This window comes from Ahaetulla prasina, chromosome 4 (assembly GCF_028640845.1).
Source record: "Ahaetulla prasina isolate Xishuangbanna chromosome 4, ASM2864084v1, whole genome shotgun sequence".
In the NCBI taxonomy this organism is placed as follows: domain Eukaryota; kingdom Metazoa; phylum Chordata; class Lepidosauria; order Squamata; family Colubridae; genus Ahaetulla; species Ahaetulla prasina.
The window spans coordinates 126318315-126337268 of record NC_080542.1 but is presented as its reverse complement, the minus strand read 5'-3'; the positions used below and the strand labels follow the sequence as shown (position 1 = coordinate 126337268).

Here is an 18954-nt window from a genome sequence, read left to right as displayed (position 1 = left end):
GCCCTGAGTCCTTCGGGAGAAGGGCGGTATAAAAGTTTAATAAATAAATAAATAAATAAATAAATAAGTGTTTCAACAGTGAATTACCAGCCCCCCTATTTATTCCTTGCATTTGAAGAAATAAGTCCGTTTTAAGAATCCAAGACTAGCTTCAGAAAAATGTAGAAAAGGCAATACTTAACATACTTGTAATTTCAAAAGCTCAAAAAGAATTGAATCCTATAAAAAGAAGTCATTAGTTATGTGTTATAAAATCACATCTCTAAAACCCAATCAATTAACTCTAGTCTGTGTCCATACACTCAATGTACAGTATAGCGGATAGCCTCAACTTCTATAATTAAATGAGATTCCTAATCCTTTCTAAGTAGTACCTTCTAAATCTAATTTTTTGAATCTTCTCTGCAACAATTACAAGAATAAATTAATGAAGAGCCATGGTGGCCATGGTTAGAATGCAATATTGAAGAATAACTCACTGCTCACAGCTAGGAATTTTATCCTGACTGACTCAAGGTTGACTTGGCCTCCCATCTTTTTGAGGTCAGTAAAATAAGGACCCAATTGTTGGGGGCAATTTGATGATTCTGTAAACCACTTGGAGAGCCAAAAAGCATTATGAAGCGGTAGTCTATGTGCTATTGCTAATAGTGTGTTCCTTTTAATAGGGTACCCTCCAGTAGTCAATGTTTTAAAAGTATTGAGCAGTGGGGGGGGGGGGAGGATCTGAATCACATGTCATGAGGCAAGGAGTCCTGGTTCAACAGCTTCTAAAAGGGTAGATCTTTCAGAAAGTTATGTACAACTAATATGAGTGGTCTTCTCCCATTGCTGAAGGTGGAGTCCAAGTTTTTTTCTTCCTCTTGGTGAGAAATGCTTTTGGTGAGCTGCTTCTTCTGATAAAAGGAGCTGTGATCTTCCATAAATATAAGATTACACAAGTCGACCCCGATCAAAGGATAGTACACAATGTACTAAATGCCATTCCCAGGAGCTTCAGTTCTCTCAATTAAAAGAAAATATTGTCTATTTCATTTCACACTGCTTATTGGCCATCTTTTTAACATTTACAAACGTACATGTAAAGAAATAAGGTGATGTGGAGATAGGAACACAAACCCACATAAATGGGGGTTGAAGAGAAATACTTAAAAGACTAAAGATTCAGTTGACTTCTGTTTAGCATTGTGTACACATTGAAGCAAGAAATTTGCCATTACTTTAATGTTAATTTTGAAAAATGTTAACGTTTTGGGTTTGTACAAGCCTATTCTTCAGTGAGCATCTTGTCAAAACCAAATCTTGCATTACACGAACTTGTTCATATGTTGTGCTGGATTGCATTTGTGCACCTCCTCACAGATGTCTACCCAGCAAAAGCTTTATTATATTTTTCTGCTTATTGTATACCTATACTTTCTCTGATTTGCCTCCTGCTGTTGTGCAGTCAGTTTTATCTACCTTCACAGGTAAGAAACAATTACCAACGACGATTTTACTGCTTATGGCTGTTAAGTCAAAAATGTTATTTTGCAGTTATACATCAGTTTATTGTCAAGGGAGTAGATGCAGTATTCCTGGGAATGTGGATTTTGGTTCAAAAAGTGGGTTCAGATGAACACTGGTAAGAAAAAAACTCTGCAAAACCAAATATTTAGAAGCTTTCTATGAGAAAGCAATTTTAATATTTCAAGATGTTAATTACGTCCAGAAAAGCTACCTTACACATGTCAGTGTTAAATCATGCCATTATTTCAAACAGATTAACAATATAATAGACTGAATCCAGTTTAGGGAAATACCTGAATCAGTATCAGGTATTTGTAGCTCAGTTGCAAAAAATACATACCAAAGACCATTAAGGACTGAAAAACTTTGTGAAGTGATTTTTATAACATAGCCACCCATTTAGTTGTACCCTGTTTTCCTTACCAACTAATCTAATTTAAATAGCTGCTTCTCCATATTTTTCAAAAAGGTGTTGATCTAAGCAATGAATATGCTTAACAGGCCAGTCATCCTTCAAAGAGCAAACTTTTAAAGTGATCAATAGGGGTTCAATTTTAACCTTCTTTCAAAGATGCCCCATTAAGGCTTAATGAACTGAAATGAATACAACTTTATGCAGCAATGCATGAATTCTCTTTGCTCAAGGGTTACATCAGCCTCTGAATGGCACATTGACAGTAAAATGGGCAAGCTTTGGAGTCATTTTCAGATGTAGCCTCTAGAGATCAACAGATAAAATTAGTGCTTTAAACAAGTATAAAACTTCAACCATAATTTTATTACCTCAGCTCCCATTTCCCTGAATGTATACCTTCTAGAAAAAGTTCTGGTATGGGGTTTCCTTATGAATTTTAAGATGTTGCTGAAATTGGATTCTCTCATTTAATAGGAAACTAAGGAAGATAAGTGTGACAATCAGACATGATTGATCAGAAGAAGAAAAAAATATCCTGGGACACATTCATTTGCCTTCATTCATGAAAAAAGAAAGAGATAAAATGATAAATTAATATGGTCTACCTTTCTTTTTATCTCAAAAACCGTGCTTACCCCCCTCCAATCAAATATATAGAGGCAATTTGCTGGAAGGAACAGAACATTTTCAACTTTGTATTAGGCACAATTATAGATGGTATCAAACCATTTATTCTTAATTTCCAGAGAGGTTCGTGAGACTTTGCAATTCTTGTGTGTGTATCATCCCACCAAAAATTAGTTTTGTCCATTTATATAGGTAGTGTCTAAGACAATTTTCAATTAACTGGGGATTGGTTTTGTGTATTCACTGATTAGAGTATGCAGTTTGGTGCTTTAAAAGATTTTGCATCTTTTTCCAGACAAAGCATAAAAAAGTATAAAGTATAAAAAAGTTTTATTCATTCTATAATTCAAAGGGTTTCACTTCTTTGGACACACGATTTTAGTTATCTTGGGGTAGAAAATGGGGATTTTGAAAAAAAAATGCCTATTACTCAAATTAATCCAAAACTTCAAGTGGGTCAGAACAATATCAGGGGAAAATTTAAGCAAATAATCTGACTTTTTTTAATGAGATGAGTTTCTGCTGCATAAATCTTTATTATAATGTTAAAAACTCACTTTTCTACAATAAAATTTCATTCTGCCCTTACGTAAGGGCATTACAAAGAAACATGCCCATTTGCTGATCTCTAATTTACTAAGCAAACGAGATGAAAATTAAGTTGCATATATAATGTGTAGTGCAATGCATTTGAAACTTTCAGAGTTATTTTAAATGTAATTTTTCATTAGAGTAACTTCCATGTTTTTCTAAAAATGTAAAAATTGAAATATTATAAATGAACTGCATTCAAATCGGAACAGCAGTCTGCTCTTTGAAAAATCAACAGTAGTTTGCAGCACCTAAAGTATACAAAAAAGTATAAACATATGTCTATTCTGTATTTACAGGAAATTGCACAGTATTTTAAATTGCTTACTTGGATTAATTTTTAATAAGAAAGGGATGCCAGTATTGCATATTATGGAAAGTGTCCTTGCATTATGATTTAAAAACCCATCCATACATGAGCAAGATATTAGAGGGTAAAAAAAGAATACTGTCAAAAATTTTTTATTAACAATACAAGTTCTCTGAAACAAGCCAGCCACAGGCTGTTTGTTACAGCAAAACCTCAACAAAATAGCATATTCCTTACACAGACATACACATCCAGGAGATATTTTCAACAATTAAGGTTCAGAACCAATAGCTGCAAATGCAGCAGCCATTTAATTCAAAGCTTTCAAACATCAAGGCTCAATAGTTTTGGGGTTACTGAGTCCAAATCACACTAATAACACACAGAAATGTTTAAAACTTGGCAAGATGATTTATACAATACCACTCTGTGAAACCCTTAACCAAAAAGCATTCTCCTACAGATGTGCACCATGAACTTCGTAATGCAAAGTACCGTTTCATGCTTTTCAGAGTTAAAACTCCAATGGATACTTACTGCAGTAATCATTTAAAGAGTGATCCTTTTCCTTTCCTTGCAGTTCACAATCACCCAGGACAAGTTACAAGCTAAAAAAGGTGTTGCTTACAACTGAAAAAAGATTGTATCATCATGCTATTAAACAGGTAAGAAAAGCAACTGCCAGTAAGAAGTGCAAGTTTTACTTCTATCTGCTTGCATTATTTGAGATATACCTCAAACAATCCTGTGATTTGGGTTAGAGACAAGTTAGAGTACACAGTCAACATAATAAATTTTTCCAAATATTCCATGATAAAGTTATGAAATATGAATGTGCCTAGCAAAATGGGATGCTATGTATATATTTAAAAAAAACCAGAACGTTGCAATTTTGGCATGCTTATCACAGCATTTCTCCATTGGACAAGCTGCAGGATACATTTTCCCAGGAAAATGTTCCCTGCCATACTACACAAATATGTGCAAATTGCAAGGTCCCTAAAATAGCAGATATGAGTTTATGTACAGAGGATAATTCTACCTCTTAAATAAGTAAATAATCCTAATAGAGTTTATAACACAGAACAATAGCCACCACAGGCACCCCGATAACCCTCTTCATTGTTCGATAATTTTACACCTCTGTTTTGGCTTTCACTTTCCCACAGTCCAGGAGTCTGAATTATTTTCTCAACAAGTTCTTCAAAAGCGCATTGTACACCATCACATGTTTTTGCACTTGCCTCTAAAAGGGAGAGAAGGTAGAGAAGAGAGAAGAAATTGTGGTAATGTTAAAAAAGACTTCACTGTACATGTACATTATTGCAGCTTCCAGAACATAAAAAAGTCACGCTATAAATTTGCAGCATTAAATAAAATGCATCAGTATTGGAGGAATGTATATACTTTTTGGGTACACCTATGGAGGGGTTTTTTTTAATGTATTTTTCCAAACTATGGAACTTAACAAACCCTGATCATAAAACAATGAAATATAATGCAACCATTTTAGTCTTTATTTTAAAAAGCAAGCAGAATGATTGACTGAAAACTAGAAGTTTGCTATTCAATTTCAATGCCACAATTTCATTGGTTGCCAGGCATAAAGTCTACAGATTACCCAACTCTATTTGTTTGATAGAGAAGAGACTGTATGAAAAGTCAATCAAATACAAACCTATCTGGGGGACAAACCAAACCAAAAATCTGTACTTTCTCTCCTCTAATGCCCCCCAAGTTGGATTTTATGAAAATTAGTGAAGTATTTAATTACTTCTATACACTAGTGGGTTTCAAATCCCGTCACTACTGGTTTGCTCAAGGATTGCATGTGTGCTCACATGCACGCAATGCTTCGCATGGATGTCCGGGCGGGTGGGCAGAGCCTCCCACTGCTGCTACCAGTTTGCCCTTTCTGAGACGAACTGGTAGTAACCCACTACTGGGTGGGTTATCACTGTTTCTGTTTTCAGTGGCCATAGCTTAATTTGCTATGTTGCTGAACATATTTAGGTTAGACTACTTGACTACATTGGAAGCAATTTAATATTATCGCTCCAGTGAAAATGCACTGCAGAGGAAAATATTTGAGGACAAGCTAGAAGGCAAGTTTCTTCCTTAGTAATGCCTTCCAGTCATTTCCTGATTATTTGTGAAACTCTTCTAGTTTGCAAGACACTTGAAAAGAAATAAGCAAGACTCTGCCCTGGGGAGTTTAATTTACAACTTAAGGAGAGTTCTAAGTAGGTATCAGTGAAACTAAAAGTCAGAAACTGCAGACAAGTGAAACTATGAACAAAAATGCATTCAGTAGAATGTATTTAGATTTTGTTCCAATTCATCATGAGAGCCCATTTCCAGGCTATTGGAAAATACTCATGAATTAGGCAGACAAAAAAATAATTCAAACGTTTGCTATAGAAAAGAACATAAAAGTCATGAAAAGTGTTAATACTTCAAAGACTGAACCTTTCTGTCATTTCACTGGGATTACCTTTTATTACTTTAAGACCAAGATGATCAGAGCTGAACACTGCATGAAACCAGGAGACTGCTATAGATATAGGTAGTCCTCCACTAACAACAGTGCATTTAGTGACCGTTCAGTTACAATGGCATCCAAAAAATTGATTTAACGACCATTTATCCCACTTATGACCACTGCAGCATCTCTATGGTTGTGTGATCAAAATGCTTGACAACTGACTCATATTTATGATTGTTGTAATGTCCCAGGGTCACCCTTTTGTGAACTTCTGACAAGCAAAGTCAATGGGGAAACCAGTTTCATTTAAATAACCAAATTATTATTAACTTATCAACAGCAGTGATTCACTTAACAACTGTTGGAAGAAAACTCGTAAAATGGGGTGAAACTCATTTAACAAATGTCTCACTTAACAACAGAAATTTTGGACTCAACTGAAGTTGAGGACTACCTGTAATTCTCAACTTATGACCAACCATTCGAAGTTATAACAGACCTAGCCGAGGGCTATTTAAAGTTCTAGTGGTCAAAAGAGCCCCGTCAGAGTTACATGACCAAATTTTGATTTGACAACTCAATCGCATTTATAATCATTTACAGCATCTGGTAATCATGTGACCATATTTTTATGATGGTTATATCAAAAAAACTCCCCCCCCCCGCCTCCAGTTTTCAGCAAGACTCCAACCCTAACAAACCACTGGTTCACTGGGACATTTCATTAGAGGCCAGAACCATAGTGGCCGCTTTATGATCGCTGCACTCACTTAATGACTGCCGCAAAAAATATATGTAATATATTTTATGACCATGGTGACTTACCTGTACTGTTATCACTACATGAAGCATCCTGCTACAAATATGCACTATAGGATAGCTTTGTAATAACTATCAACTTTAGCCAAAAAATTCCCACAGCAAGTCATGATTAAAGAAGCTTTATATTCTTCTACCGTGTTTTATCATTTAATACTTTTGTTTTCCATCCAATTTCAACCTTATGAAAATTATCCATCTCATGTAATCAGGCTATAACCAACATGGTCTAATTCCTTTGGGATAGAAACAGATTACTTATTGTTTTGTCAGAAGAAAAGAGAATGTGTGTGCCTGGAAGAGACAGCAGGATCATGCATCCTGCTATAAGGATATTGAAAATACATCTTGATCTTTCCCGAGTACCTTGGGGCTTGTATATGTTTCATCTATTAATTTACATAGTTCATTATATGTTATTGCTATTATATTATTTTTTTGCATAAAATGATAATAAAATATCAGCCATGATAGCAGTATAAAAATTGGATTCTGATGACAAATTGCTTTACCATAATTCATTTCAAGAACTCACCTATAAATAACATGGAATGTTTTCGGGCAAACTTAAGACCTTCATTTCTGTCAACTTCTCTATTTTCCTATAAAAAAAGTAGAACAATTAAATTTTCTCTCTCTCTCTCTCACACACACACACACACACATAAACAGTTTATTTGCTACCAGTACTTTTTAAATCGATTTACCTTATCTATTTTGTTTCCAACTAGCATTTTAACTATGTCATATCTTGTGCAGTATGTTTCCAATTCAGTTAACCAATTGTCGAGTTTAGTAAATGTGTCTCTTCTTGTGACATCATAAACTGAAATGAAAATTTGCATGGTTATTACCATAACAATTCAAATCTGTGAACATTTAGTCAATCATGTTCTCAATCATTTTCAAATTCAAACTACATTACTCCCTTTTTCTGTTTAAGATCGTTTAAATTATTACATTACCAACATCTAAATTACTCAAAGCTATATAAATCTAACTAAGCAGTTACACTAAAGGGTTTTATTTGATATTAGTACTCAAAATTCTACTAAAATCAGTTTTGTTATGAGTTTGTTATGAGCAAATCTAAGCTCCTGTGAACTGCTAGGTCTCAGTGAAGAAAGATAAAATGTGGTTAACAACCAAATATCTGGATAAGCCATATGTAGATACCGTCTTAAACAAATCTACTGTTGCTTATAGGGAGACATTCTATCCCTATTTCATTATTGCAGTTTTAAAATATCAGCAAATCTGAACATAGCAAATCAAAAAGTCAGAAAATGAAAGGAGATGGATAATTCTTTTACGATAATTTTTTCATACCAAACTAACATTTTCTTCCCAAAAGAATTATTCCTAGAGGAACACAAATCTCCCAAATATCAATTCTAAAGAAATTACGGTACAGATGGCATGCAATTCCAGCAATTCTTTTTTTACTACATAAAGTATCTATATAGTACGTAGCTTCAGATTGAAACATATAGCAATTGGGCAAGCAATTATTTCATCACCCTTCTGGTGATTTGCCAGTTGCACTTTCTCTTCTTTAGATATGCAAATTAAAAAGGAATTCTGAGCAAGGAATTTGCTGAGAAGAAATAATACCACCCCCATGTCAAACTTAAACCAACACCAGCTACTTTGCTGTTAAAAAGGAAATGTCTTTCTTGAGTTTGCAGGGAAAGAACCATCTCAGGATGAGGACAAAGAACAGAATCAGGAACAATGCATCATGGTTTACAAGTAGTCTTTACTTAACCACTGGTATCTTAGCAACTGTTGAAAGTTAAGAAGGACTTCCCCAGAGCAACTTATAACCCAATTCCAAAGTTCCAACGCCCCCGCCACACACAAACACACACACACACACAAACAGGGATGTGGGGGAGAGGGGGGAGTCACATGATCATATTTTGGACGCTTGACAACCGGCTCAAATTTACAGCCGTTTGTAGCATCCCATGGTCATACACTGTAGTTTTTGGTGGTTTTTGCCAATCTCCAGTTTACTTCCAGTTTCCTGCAAAAAGTATCAATTAATGGAAATGGGTTCCTCTTAGCGATTGCTATAAAAAGTGTGTTGACTAATTCTGGTCTCAAATATAGACATAAGACTACAAATATCGCCTTCTAGCAATTCTCATAGGACTGGTTTACTACTCTTAGTAACTTGATTTACTTCATAACTCGACAGTGTTAAGAACTAAATATCATAAAATTGATGGATTGCTAGAATTTCATCAAGGCAAAAGAGTTAAAATCTTAAGTCTAAATACAAATTAGAGTATTTTTAGCTAAGCAGTGAGTAGTCACATGTTTACCCAATATAACTCCTTGTGCTCCTCTGTAATAGCTGGGTGTTAGTGTTCTGAATCGCTCTTGGCCTGCAGTGTCCTAAAAAAATTCAGAAAAATTTCAAAAAAATTCACCTCCTTAAAAAAGCTGGTTCATATAACATTTGAACTACAAACTAGTCAACTACGTGTTAATCTAATATGAGAATCCAGCTTGTGTCATAAGCTTGTAACACTGGTTATGACTTTATTCAACCAGTTTATCTATGCCTCTTCAGGAGCAATTTTCCAGACAGTTTCATAAACAATCGAAACACCTGATAACCATACTTGTCTCACCAAGGCTAAGTTGTATGTGTGGAAGAAGAGTTATTCTGAGCGAACCAGATTCGTTTCAGAAAAAAAAGTCAGTCCATGCCATAGAGGTCATATCAATTTCTAATAATAGAACTATAAATCTGCCAAATTATTAAAATAATCCTTTAGGGTAGAAGTTTCAGATTTGTGACCTACAGGCCACATGCATGTTCAAGATAATTTTCTGCCATTACTTATGCAGCAGGAGAATGATATCCAGAAGTAAGCCAGCAGATTGCTGACTATGGCTAGGCAGTACAGATTGTCTGACTAAAAACGAAGGAAGTGAAACTCTGAACGTGGAGGGTGAACAATGAGTGGTAGCTGCGCATTTAATTGCTCATCCAACTGTTGTTACAGCCCAAGTCAGGGCTTGTCGACTTCCAGGCCGAGAAAGATGCTGCTAGTACAGATCTGCTCTGGCTGAAGCAGGCATCCTTACTTGCCTTTAAATTTTCTTCCCAGCAACTTCATTCGTTCCAGGTGGACAGGAGGACATAGACCCTTTATGCTCCTTTGCTACTAGTTGGGTGGGAAGAGAATGGCCCTTCTTGTAGGAGCACAGAGGTTGGCAGCAATAGCAATGATAAACATTTTTCAGCATGTGCTGGGAAACTAAGTTAGGAAAGGATGTGAATGTGAAGGAAGGCGCAACACATTCCTACCCAAACGCAAGGAACAAGAAGACAGCCTTGGGGTGGGCTTTGCCAACCCAAACTTTGACACATGGGGCTGAGGTGAAGAAGCTGCTGCATTCTCCACTGAATTCTCTCTTCAGGGTACTTCCTTGTCCTCTTCCTAGCAGCTGTGCCACATGGCATCCTAGCATTAAACTAACCCCATACACATATTTCACAGCAATTCAAAGTTTCTGGCGATTTATTTTTCTCCAACAGCCCTATTAAATAGATGAGGCTTATGGTCAAATCTTAAATATGATTCAATCTGCCCTTCCAATAAACTTCTGTTTTCCTATTAATTAATTAGAAAGCACCAAATGGCAAATACTTTTTGTATGTGTAATATGAGACTTTTAAAATCTGCTTTCCTCGTGCTATCATTACTACATGGATATGGAAAAATAAAAAGTATCCCAAGAACATGAAAGAATGTATTTTGAATTATTCATATTACAATCTTCCTTGCAATTACATTCAAATTCTGAAAAGCAATATAACTGTAAGTATACAAACCTTTTAAAGATTAAATATTTCTGTTTTGTTTAAATCGTAACAAAACTTCATATTTATTCACCAATATTATGAAATCTCATTTACCAAAATAAGACAAACTATTACTTACAGGTATTACTATTAAGTGACAACATAATCAGTAATTTTGATATAAGCTAATGGAGTCTTATATTTTGTTACTAAGTCTTACCCAGATTGCAAGCTTAGCCTTATTTCCATCTACTGAGATTGTTTTCACTTTGAAGTCAACACCTAAAACACAAGAGCACAATGTTGTTTCAAATACAATATTGAGAGATAGGAAAAATGCTGAATGAAAGACAGAGTCTTATGCACCGATTCTGACAGTATCACATGTTCTTATTACTCTATTATTGTGGAATAATTTGGAATAATAGACTAGAGCAGTGATGGTGAACCTTTTCGGCATGGAGTGCCAAAAAGGGAGCGTACGTGCTCACACACGCAGCACCAAGGGCCAGAAAGGGAGATATGGTACTTCCGGGTTCCGACGCGCACATGCACGCCAGCACACAAGTCTTCCAGTTACTGCTGGGTATGTGCAAAGCACTGATCAGCTGGCTGGCGTGCATGCTCATGCCAGAAAACGGAAGATCAGCTCTTCTGGTTTCCAGCGCTGCCACCAGCACTGCCGCAGGCGCAAAGGCCAGCTGACTGTCGCATACACATGCACGCCAGAAACCCAGAAGAGGAACGGGCAACACCGTGCATGCCAGGCGACATGGCTCTGCGTGCCACTTCAGGCATGCGTGCCATAGCTTCGCCATCACAGGACTAGAGTTTTAGTGGTACTTTAACACATATTACAAATAATACTCAATACTAAACACAACTTCTTAAGGAAATTCAGCACTAAATAGCAAACCATAGAGGCGCAGCATTTTTAAACATTAATTCCACATGGGAAAAATCTTTTTTTCCATGTGCAAGCAACACAGAGGGAGCATGAGGAAGGCAAGTAACATGAGATACAATCTATGGTTTGCAGGATTCATGATGTTTCTAACTACTACTTCTTTTGTAATTTTGTAAGAAGCTGCTTGATGACTGAACTTATAGCTCAGGTATAAAATAACCAACTCAGTAGCCGCATAATTCATTCATTAAAAAGTATCTAACAAAGCAAGGCCATTCATTTTATGAACTCTGCAAAAATGACTGAGAATATAAATTGTAGGGGGCAAATCATCCCTTTATATACCATTTGTCTCATGCAAAATATAGGCCTGCATTCAAGTAAATAGTCTTTTTATAAATGTGTATTACTTACTGTGGATGGTCAGGCGTGTGTGTTAACCACTTTTACCAGAGGCATTATAGTGTAAGGTAACAGAACATTAGTACATATAAAACAGAAGGGGAGGGAGAACGGAGACAGATGCCTTGCAATCTCCAAACCCCTTTCCCCTTAATATTTGGACTCCTCAATCTTTTCCAAATTTGTAGCGTTCCAATGCCAAAGCTTCCACAAACACAAATCTTTTCCTACACTCAATCTTAATGGGTAGCTCTTTCTGACATTACTCCCTGACCTAATTCATCCCTGGATCTCCTGACCCTGTCCTGAGACAGAGCCCTCTGGGCCAGAGCACCTGCAAAGAAAGCCTTGGGGCCACAGATGGGGAGGTCCCACCAGTTTCTCTCTTCAAGCCCACTCCTCAGCTTGTACTTTGCCTGCCTCCCTGTGGCATCTTCCTGTCAAGGTTCTGCAGGCTAACCAATATTAAGAGGTTGTAAGCTTTTTGTTTGGTCTCTACTTTTCTTTAAATAAATCAATATCTCCCAGGGAACCTCAAGTGGCCTATAGGCAAAATATGGTGGTGCATTACACATTATATGTCCTGGAGTTATGATTAATTTATCCATTCTTAGTTCCAAATCCTTCTTCTAACAGTTACGTCACTCTCTTCTGCTATAGGATTGTGATGAAATTCCTCCACCAACTGGTGACTTACATCACTCTCCTACCCGGTTTCAAGTTTAAATATTGCAGACTCTTGGGACTCACCTTTGTTTCTGACATCTTTAAACCCTTAACTTATTTTATGTTGTTTTACTTGGCTCCTTTTATTGAAGTATATTTTATAAATTTATATTTTATGCTTTTAACTGTACAATACGCAGTCATTCTGAGTTAAATGGGCAGGGATAAATGTGATAAACAACTCCACTCAAAATGTTAAATTTACTATAAGCTCTGTATTGTTAAGTGATATGCAGGTAAATTTTAAAGGATCTGTTTACATTGTTTCAGAAATATTTACTTTAATACTTAAAAATGTAGAAAATCAAATTGACTTTACAAAAATGTTTTCCCTCCTGATTAATATCATCTTTAGATATTAAGATTACAGTGCTCCTTTACACAATTAATCTAATTACAGTGGCAAACCCACTAGGAAAAAAACCCTTCAAAATATAATAACCATTTCCCTGATCAGAATCAGATCTCCTCTTCCTCCTTTTGTACTTATTCATCATGCATATCTTTGCATCTAAAAAACTGCAACCTAATTTGGAACCATGTATTTTCAGTAAACATGAATACTGTAAAACTGAATTATAAGAGATATTTATTTATTTATTTATTTTATTAGATTTCTAGACCGCCCTTCTCCCGAAGGACTCAGGGTGGTGTACAGCCAAGGTAAAAAGAAACAATGTACAATTAAAAGTAAATTAAAAAACTTATTATACAATTTGGCCGAAAGATTAAAATATTTAAAAATCTAAAAACCCCAATTTAAAACTTAAATAGAATTTAAATTCGAAATCTAGACAATTTAAGAAAGCACCACGCGAACAAACAAATATGTTTTCAATTCGCGGCGAAAGGTCCGAAGGTTAGGTATTTGGCGTAAACCAGGGGGAAGTTCATTCCAAAGAGTAGGAACCCCCACAGAGAAGGATCTTCCCCTGGGGGCCTCCAGCCGACACTGCCTGGCGGACGACACCCTGAGAAGTCCCACTCTGTGTGAGCGTACGGGTCGGTGGGAGGCATGAGGTAACAGCAGGCGGTCCCGTAAGTATGTTTTGTTAAATATGAAAAGGTTCCAATCTATTCTAAAATCAATAGCACAATTTTCATTTGTTAACTATATTCAGATATTAACCAAACTATAACTTTAATAAAAAAGCATTTTTAGGGGGGGCAATTTAGTGTAGAGATTAAAGTACCAGGCTGGAAATCAGGAGACTGTGAGTTCTAGTCTCATTTTAAGCATGAAATTGTGAACTTGGGCCCACACTAGGAAGAAGGCAAGGGAAAATCACTTTTGAAATATTATCAAGGAAACTGCAGGGACAATTGCTAGGAGTCAACATTAATTTGAAGGCATCAAATAAAATAAAATTACAGTAAAAATATTTAATATCTTAAAATTATGGAACTAGGCAAGAAAGCTCATCCTGTAAAGAAGACTTTAGTTAATGATAACATTTTTTTTTCAAGATTACAGCAAGAATAGAAAAAAATTGGTCTGTCTTGTATATTAATGTATTCATCATCAAGAAAGGGTAAATATTGAAGTCCCAATAACATACAAACTCTTTTATACTATGTAAATAATTAAGATAAAAGGGCAAAAAATAGAAGAGTTAGATATCATTCAAAAGAGGTGCTTTTTATATATGGGAGTGCAAGTGAAACAGCTCTCTCCAAATTATTAAAGTAGATACAGTTTTTACATAATTGCCCTGCTGATTTGCTCTGGGCTTTTTTTGCATGCATGTACATGTAAGTCACTCTGTAGCTTAATAATACAAAAGAAAGTGCTTTATTTTTTCTCCAATACTTTTGAAGAATTTATACAAATTGTGAAATCTTTCAACGTATTAGTTGAATTTAAATAATCATAGAAACAGGTTGAAAGCCAAACAGTTATAAAGTCTTTTTTATTTATATACTCCAAATTTAGGAGGATTCTTTAATTAGTACATAATTCACCAAATTCTTACCATGCTTCATTATGCCAGCTTTCTGTGAAGCAATTTTTAAGATATCCCTTCCAACTTTCCACAGCATCTGAGTATATACTAAAAACCCTCTTAAAAGACAAATAGGCACAGCTGGTTCATGTAAACAAATCAAGAATTAGATTTTGTCTTTATTTTGGGGTTGCCGAATTTTTGCTTTCTTTGGGAGGCAAAAAGTTTACAACACAACATAAATCAATATATTAAATGTATATACACATAATATACCATAAAAAATAATGCAAAAGAAAAAACAAGCAATATTCAACCAACATATGCAAAGTGAAGGCTTGAGTACAATTATAGCATGACACTTTGGTATCAAGATTAAGGGTTTAAGAATTGACACATTAAAGAATAGACACATCGAGATTAATTGAACTTGTTTTAGATCATCTGGTTTTTTCTTTTGTGGGTCTATTTAAGGTACAATTAAAATTGGATACAATCATATATCCAGATATTTCAAATAATATGGATATACTCAAGGTCCAACAATCACCATAAACAGAGAAATTTATAAGATTAATAACTACATGGTAGAGCAAAAGCTCCATGTTTAATTTCTTTATTCTGTTAGAAGAGTTAAATTTTGTAAGATGTCTATACTTAATGAAGTTTGTAATCCAACGGGGCTAATCAGTATTCTGTTGCAATTATACTTGGATTAGGATATGCTTTTTCAATTACAAAGATTCCATTTTTATCAAGCAACAAAATAACGTTAGCACTGCTTCATATTCTATATTTGATCAAACTAATACAATCAATACAAACTTACCAATCGTTGCTGCAAGTTCTGGATCAAATGTGTTATCTGTAAACCGTAACAAAAGACTGTATAAAGGAAAAGAGAGGAGGAGAAACAAATTAGGTTTTACAAATTCTGCTGGAAACATTCATTACTAATTCAAAACTCTATTAAGCACGTAGTTTTAACGAAAAAACCTTCTCCTTCAATGTGGTTATCTTCAAATATTAGGGTCCAGCATTCTTACAAAACAGTTCCCTTGCATACTTCTACATCTGGAGCCAGGTCATCCTGATTTGTATTACAGCTTTGAAAAATTAAAAGGAAATAGTAAATTAGTACATTGTAAATAATATTTCCTTTCCATAATGGGCTCCCCATTGCCATCACTTGAAAAAATGTATCAGATGACTATAGCCAGTATTCTGTTTGGAAGTACATCCACCAAAAAAAAGGGGGAGGGAGGTCAAACATATAAAAAAATGGAGGCAAATATGTCCTATTACAATCTCATCAGCCTGCCCTCTTGTGATCTTTTTATGATTAGCCACAGGTATCAAAAACAGTCCTTTTGTAATTGTACACACAGTACATTCTCAGCATTTAAGATGTGTTTATCAATCTAAAAAGGAGGTATGATTTCTAAGACATCAACCTTATGTATTATTTAAGTAGAGGAGGAGATTTTCTTCCTTTCAGTAACTGTACTACTACTATGGTCTGTTTCAGCTTAAAGTTATGATAAAGTTAAAGTTATGATAAAGTTATGATTATCAGATAATTTTTTCTCATTAGACTGTAATATTTATGATTTAAAAACCCACTTATATTAAAACAACTTCATTGCCTATTTATCAGACAGTAGCTACAGCAATTCTTGAATGTTAAGATTTAAGATCTCAAAGGTATATTTATAGATACCCATGGGAACACAATATCTGCAGATACTCATGGAATAGAAATCATACATTCCCAGTGATCTGGGAAGTTCATCTTGCTGATCCAAGCTGTAAACTCTTTCAACAGCCTTAAAAACTCTACAACCTCACTATACCAAAGGATGTGCAGATTATGTGAATCAATCTTAAAGGACAGCTGCACAAAGAAGTGTTGAATAATAGGAATTTACATGTCTGGCCAAAGTTTGTTCCAGGGATAGGCAATCCAGTGTTCGCTATATCTTTTAGACTAGAAAATCCCCATAAATCAGCATGTCTAACAAGTAAGGATTACATGAGTTGTTGCTTAAGATTTCTTAGAAACACCATGTTGCCTATTTCATCCCACTGGGAATCTGCTGTAGTAAAATATCCAGGTTTCAGCCACTGGAGAACAAAAAAAGAGATCATGTTCTACTTGTTCAATTATACTCAGCACACCATCTCGTGTTTAAGTAAATACACTCTGTATTAAAAAAAACCATCCCTTCCAGTCTCTTATCCTTTGTGCCAAGGAAATTAAATATTCCACAAACCATCTTAACTTTACCCATAGTACAGTCTCAGCTTACTTTCCTAGAGGCCCTGAAGCTTGCAGTATGTCTTGCATTATTTATTTACAGATAAACAATACCTTGCAAAATGTAAACTTTTAACGTCATATACTTGAGGCTGATCTAATGCAAAAGGTATTTTGAAACTCTGCCTGCTAGCAAAGCACTTACAACATATCAAGACAATTCAGACTGGAGGGGGTTTGTATGTGTATGTACACAAGGATGCATGTATTCCTCCACTTTCTTTCACTTGTGTAATTTCTGAATTGCAGGTTTAGGTATTAGAAATTATTTTATCACATAGACAACGCTATACCTAACATATAGCACTTCCACAGGCCTAGCAAATAGTGACAGTCAATCAAACAATTCAACTTAATACAAACAATGGATAAATTAGTTATGGAGTTTACCACTGTTTCCCGAACAAGCCTTTCTGAAGAACTTTTAAAAACTGGTTGTCACCAAGCCTGAGGGTCAGGAGGTTGAGCTAATGCATTGCCTGTTAATTATTATGGGTGGATCTGTTTACATTCTAGGTTCTCTCTCTCTCTCTCTTTTATATTTTTAACATTGTTAGCACAAAATAACAAAAAATAATCTTTAACTGCTTGAATTCATACCCCTTACAGACCACCCTTGTTATTATGGCATCTTGTTTTTCATTCCTAGCCGATATTTTCCTTAAAAAAATTGGATCCACACCCTGGTCATAGCAGTAAAGCTAAGTCATGTCATACCACTACCAGATTCCACTCCACCACAAGTCATAACACAAGGGGATTGAAAGAGACACATCACAAGCAAGGCAAAGGTTACTACTGTAAGCAATCCAAGAATCACCAGTCACGTGCAAGTACTATGGACTGAGCCAGGCAGCCAGGAACAAACGGCCAACCCTCCCTCTTCCCCCCTCCCCCAAAAGACAAGACCACTCCTCTATGAAGTCAGGCAAGGGCAACCTTACAGGAAACGCTCCCCACCCAAAAAAATCGTGAGCGTTCATCCTACCCCCAACTACACTAACTTCAGCCTTCTCGCCCAGGCGTCTCCAATCTTGGCAACTTTACGACTTGTGGACTCCAACTCCCAGAATTGTGCTGGCTGAGGAATTCTGGGAGTTGAAGTCCAACAAGTGGTAAAGTTGCCAAGGTTGGAGATGCCTGTAATAAATCTAGCCGGCTCTCAAGCAGAGTGAAAGGGCGCCGAAAAGCACAGGGCATCTGAGCATTCGCAGAGTGCGACACACTCCTGTCTGAGCCACAGTTGACAAAGAGAGTCGCAAAGGGAAGACAATTCCCCCCAATTTCCACGCGGAGCCCCGCCCCTCCCCCCTCCCCCACCGAAGGACCCTTTTAGTGAAGAGCCGAGTCCCACCAAGCTTGGAGGACTTCCTGCCGAGTCAATATAAATGGTCGCCGGGGAAGAATCTCCCCACGACCGCCCAGAGAAAACGCCCTTTTGGCTCGAAAGGGCGCCCGGACTGGGCCCAGGCGGGGCGGGGCAAGGAAAGGCCGTCATTGGGAGAAATGGACGAAACTGAACCGAGTGAAGAAGGGAAGGGAACGGAAGGGCTCACCTGGACTTGCCCACGCCGCTTTCGCCGATTATGAGGATCTTCAGCGTGGTCAAAATATCCTCGTCCATCCTGACACCCAACGACAACCAACCAGTACAGGCTGCGCCTCAACCTCTACGCCAGCTGCCACGTCTTCTGCGCATGCGCCCCTCGGGATACGCCCCTTCGGCGATGCCAGTCTTGCGATGTGCGCACGCGTCGACGGCGCCTTCCGCATCTCGGTCATGACCCCGCCCCCTCTCTTGTGCCTTGGGCTTCGCCTGCCAGTCTGGGGCTCCCATAGCGCAGGCGCACATCGCGTCTGAGGTGGTGGCAGCCGGGGTGGGGTTACTTTGCTTGTCGAGACAGGCACCAAGAGGAGGCGGAGGAGGAGGAGTGGTAAGCGAGGTGTCATGGAGTGGCGTGCTTAAAGGAGGGCTTGTCTGCAGTTTAGCATGAGTCATCAGGCTGCTGTAGCAAGACCTGCTATTACGTACATAATCTGAGTTGCTGCCTGACGATTTCGTCACCTGTTAGTTAGGGTT

The 18954-nt window shown here is 36.8% G+C and overlaps 1 protein-coding gene across 7 annotated transcripts; it reads right to left on the bottom strand.

Moving 5' to 3' along the window:
• Nucleotides 1-3588: 3588 nt before the first annotated feature.
• Nucleotides 3589-18588, bottom strand: RAB18 (RAB18, member RAS oncogene family). 7 transcript variants are annotated; one of them, XM_058182216.1, is made up of 9 exons: nt 18431-18566; nt 15554-15663; nt 15387-15442; nt 14588-14765; nt 10800-10861; nt 9087-9159; nt 7464-7582; nt 7292-7358; nt 3589-4698 (listed from the first exon to the last, which is right to left on the bottom strand). In XM_058182216.1, the coding sequence occupies exons 4-9, from the start codon at nt 14652-14654 to the stop codon at nt 4526-4528; spliced, it is 561 nt and encodes a 186-aa protein (XP_058038199.1). In that variant the 5' UTR covers nt 14655-14765; nt 15387-15442; nt 15554-15663; nt 18431-18566; the 3' UTR covers nt 3589-4525. The 7 variants fall into 7 exon arrangements, with proteins under 7 accessions (XP_058038199.1, XP_058038196.1, XP_058038200.1 ...); XM_058182213.1 differs by lacking the exon at nt 15554-15663 and having other exon boundaries at nt 14588-14698; nt 18431-18588; XM_058182217.1 differs by lacking the exon at nt 15554-15663 and having other exon boundaries at nt 18431-18504.
• Nucleotides 18589-18954: the final 366 nt, after the last annotated feature.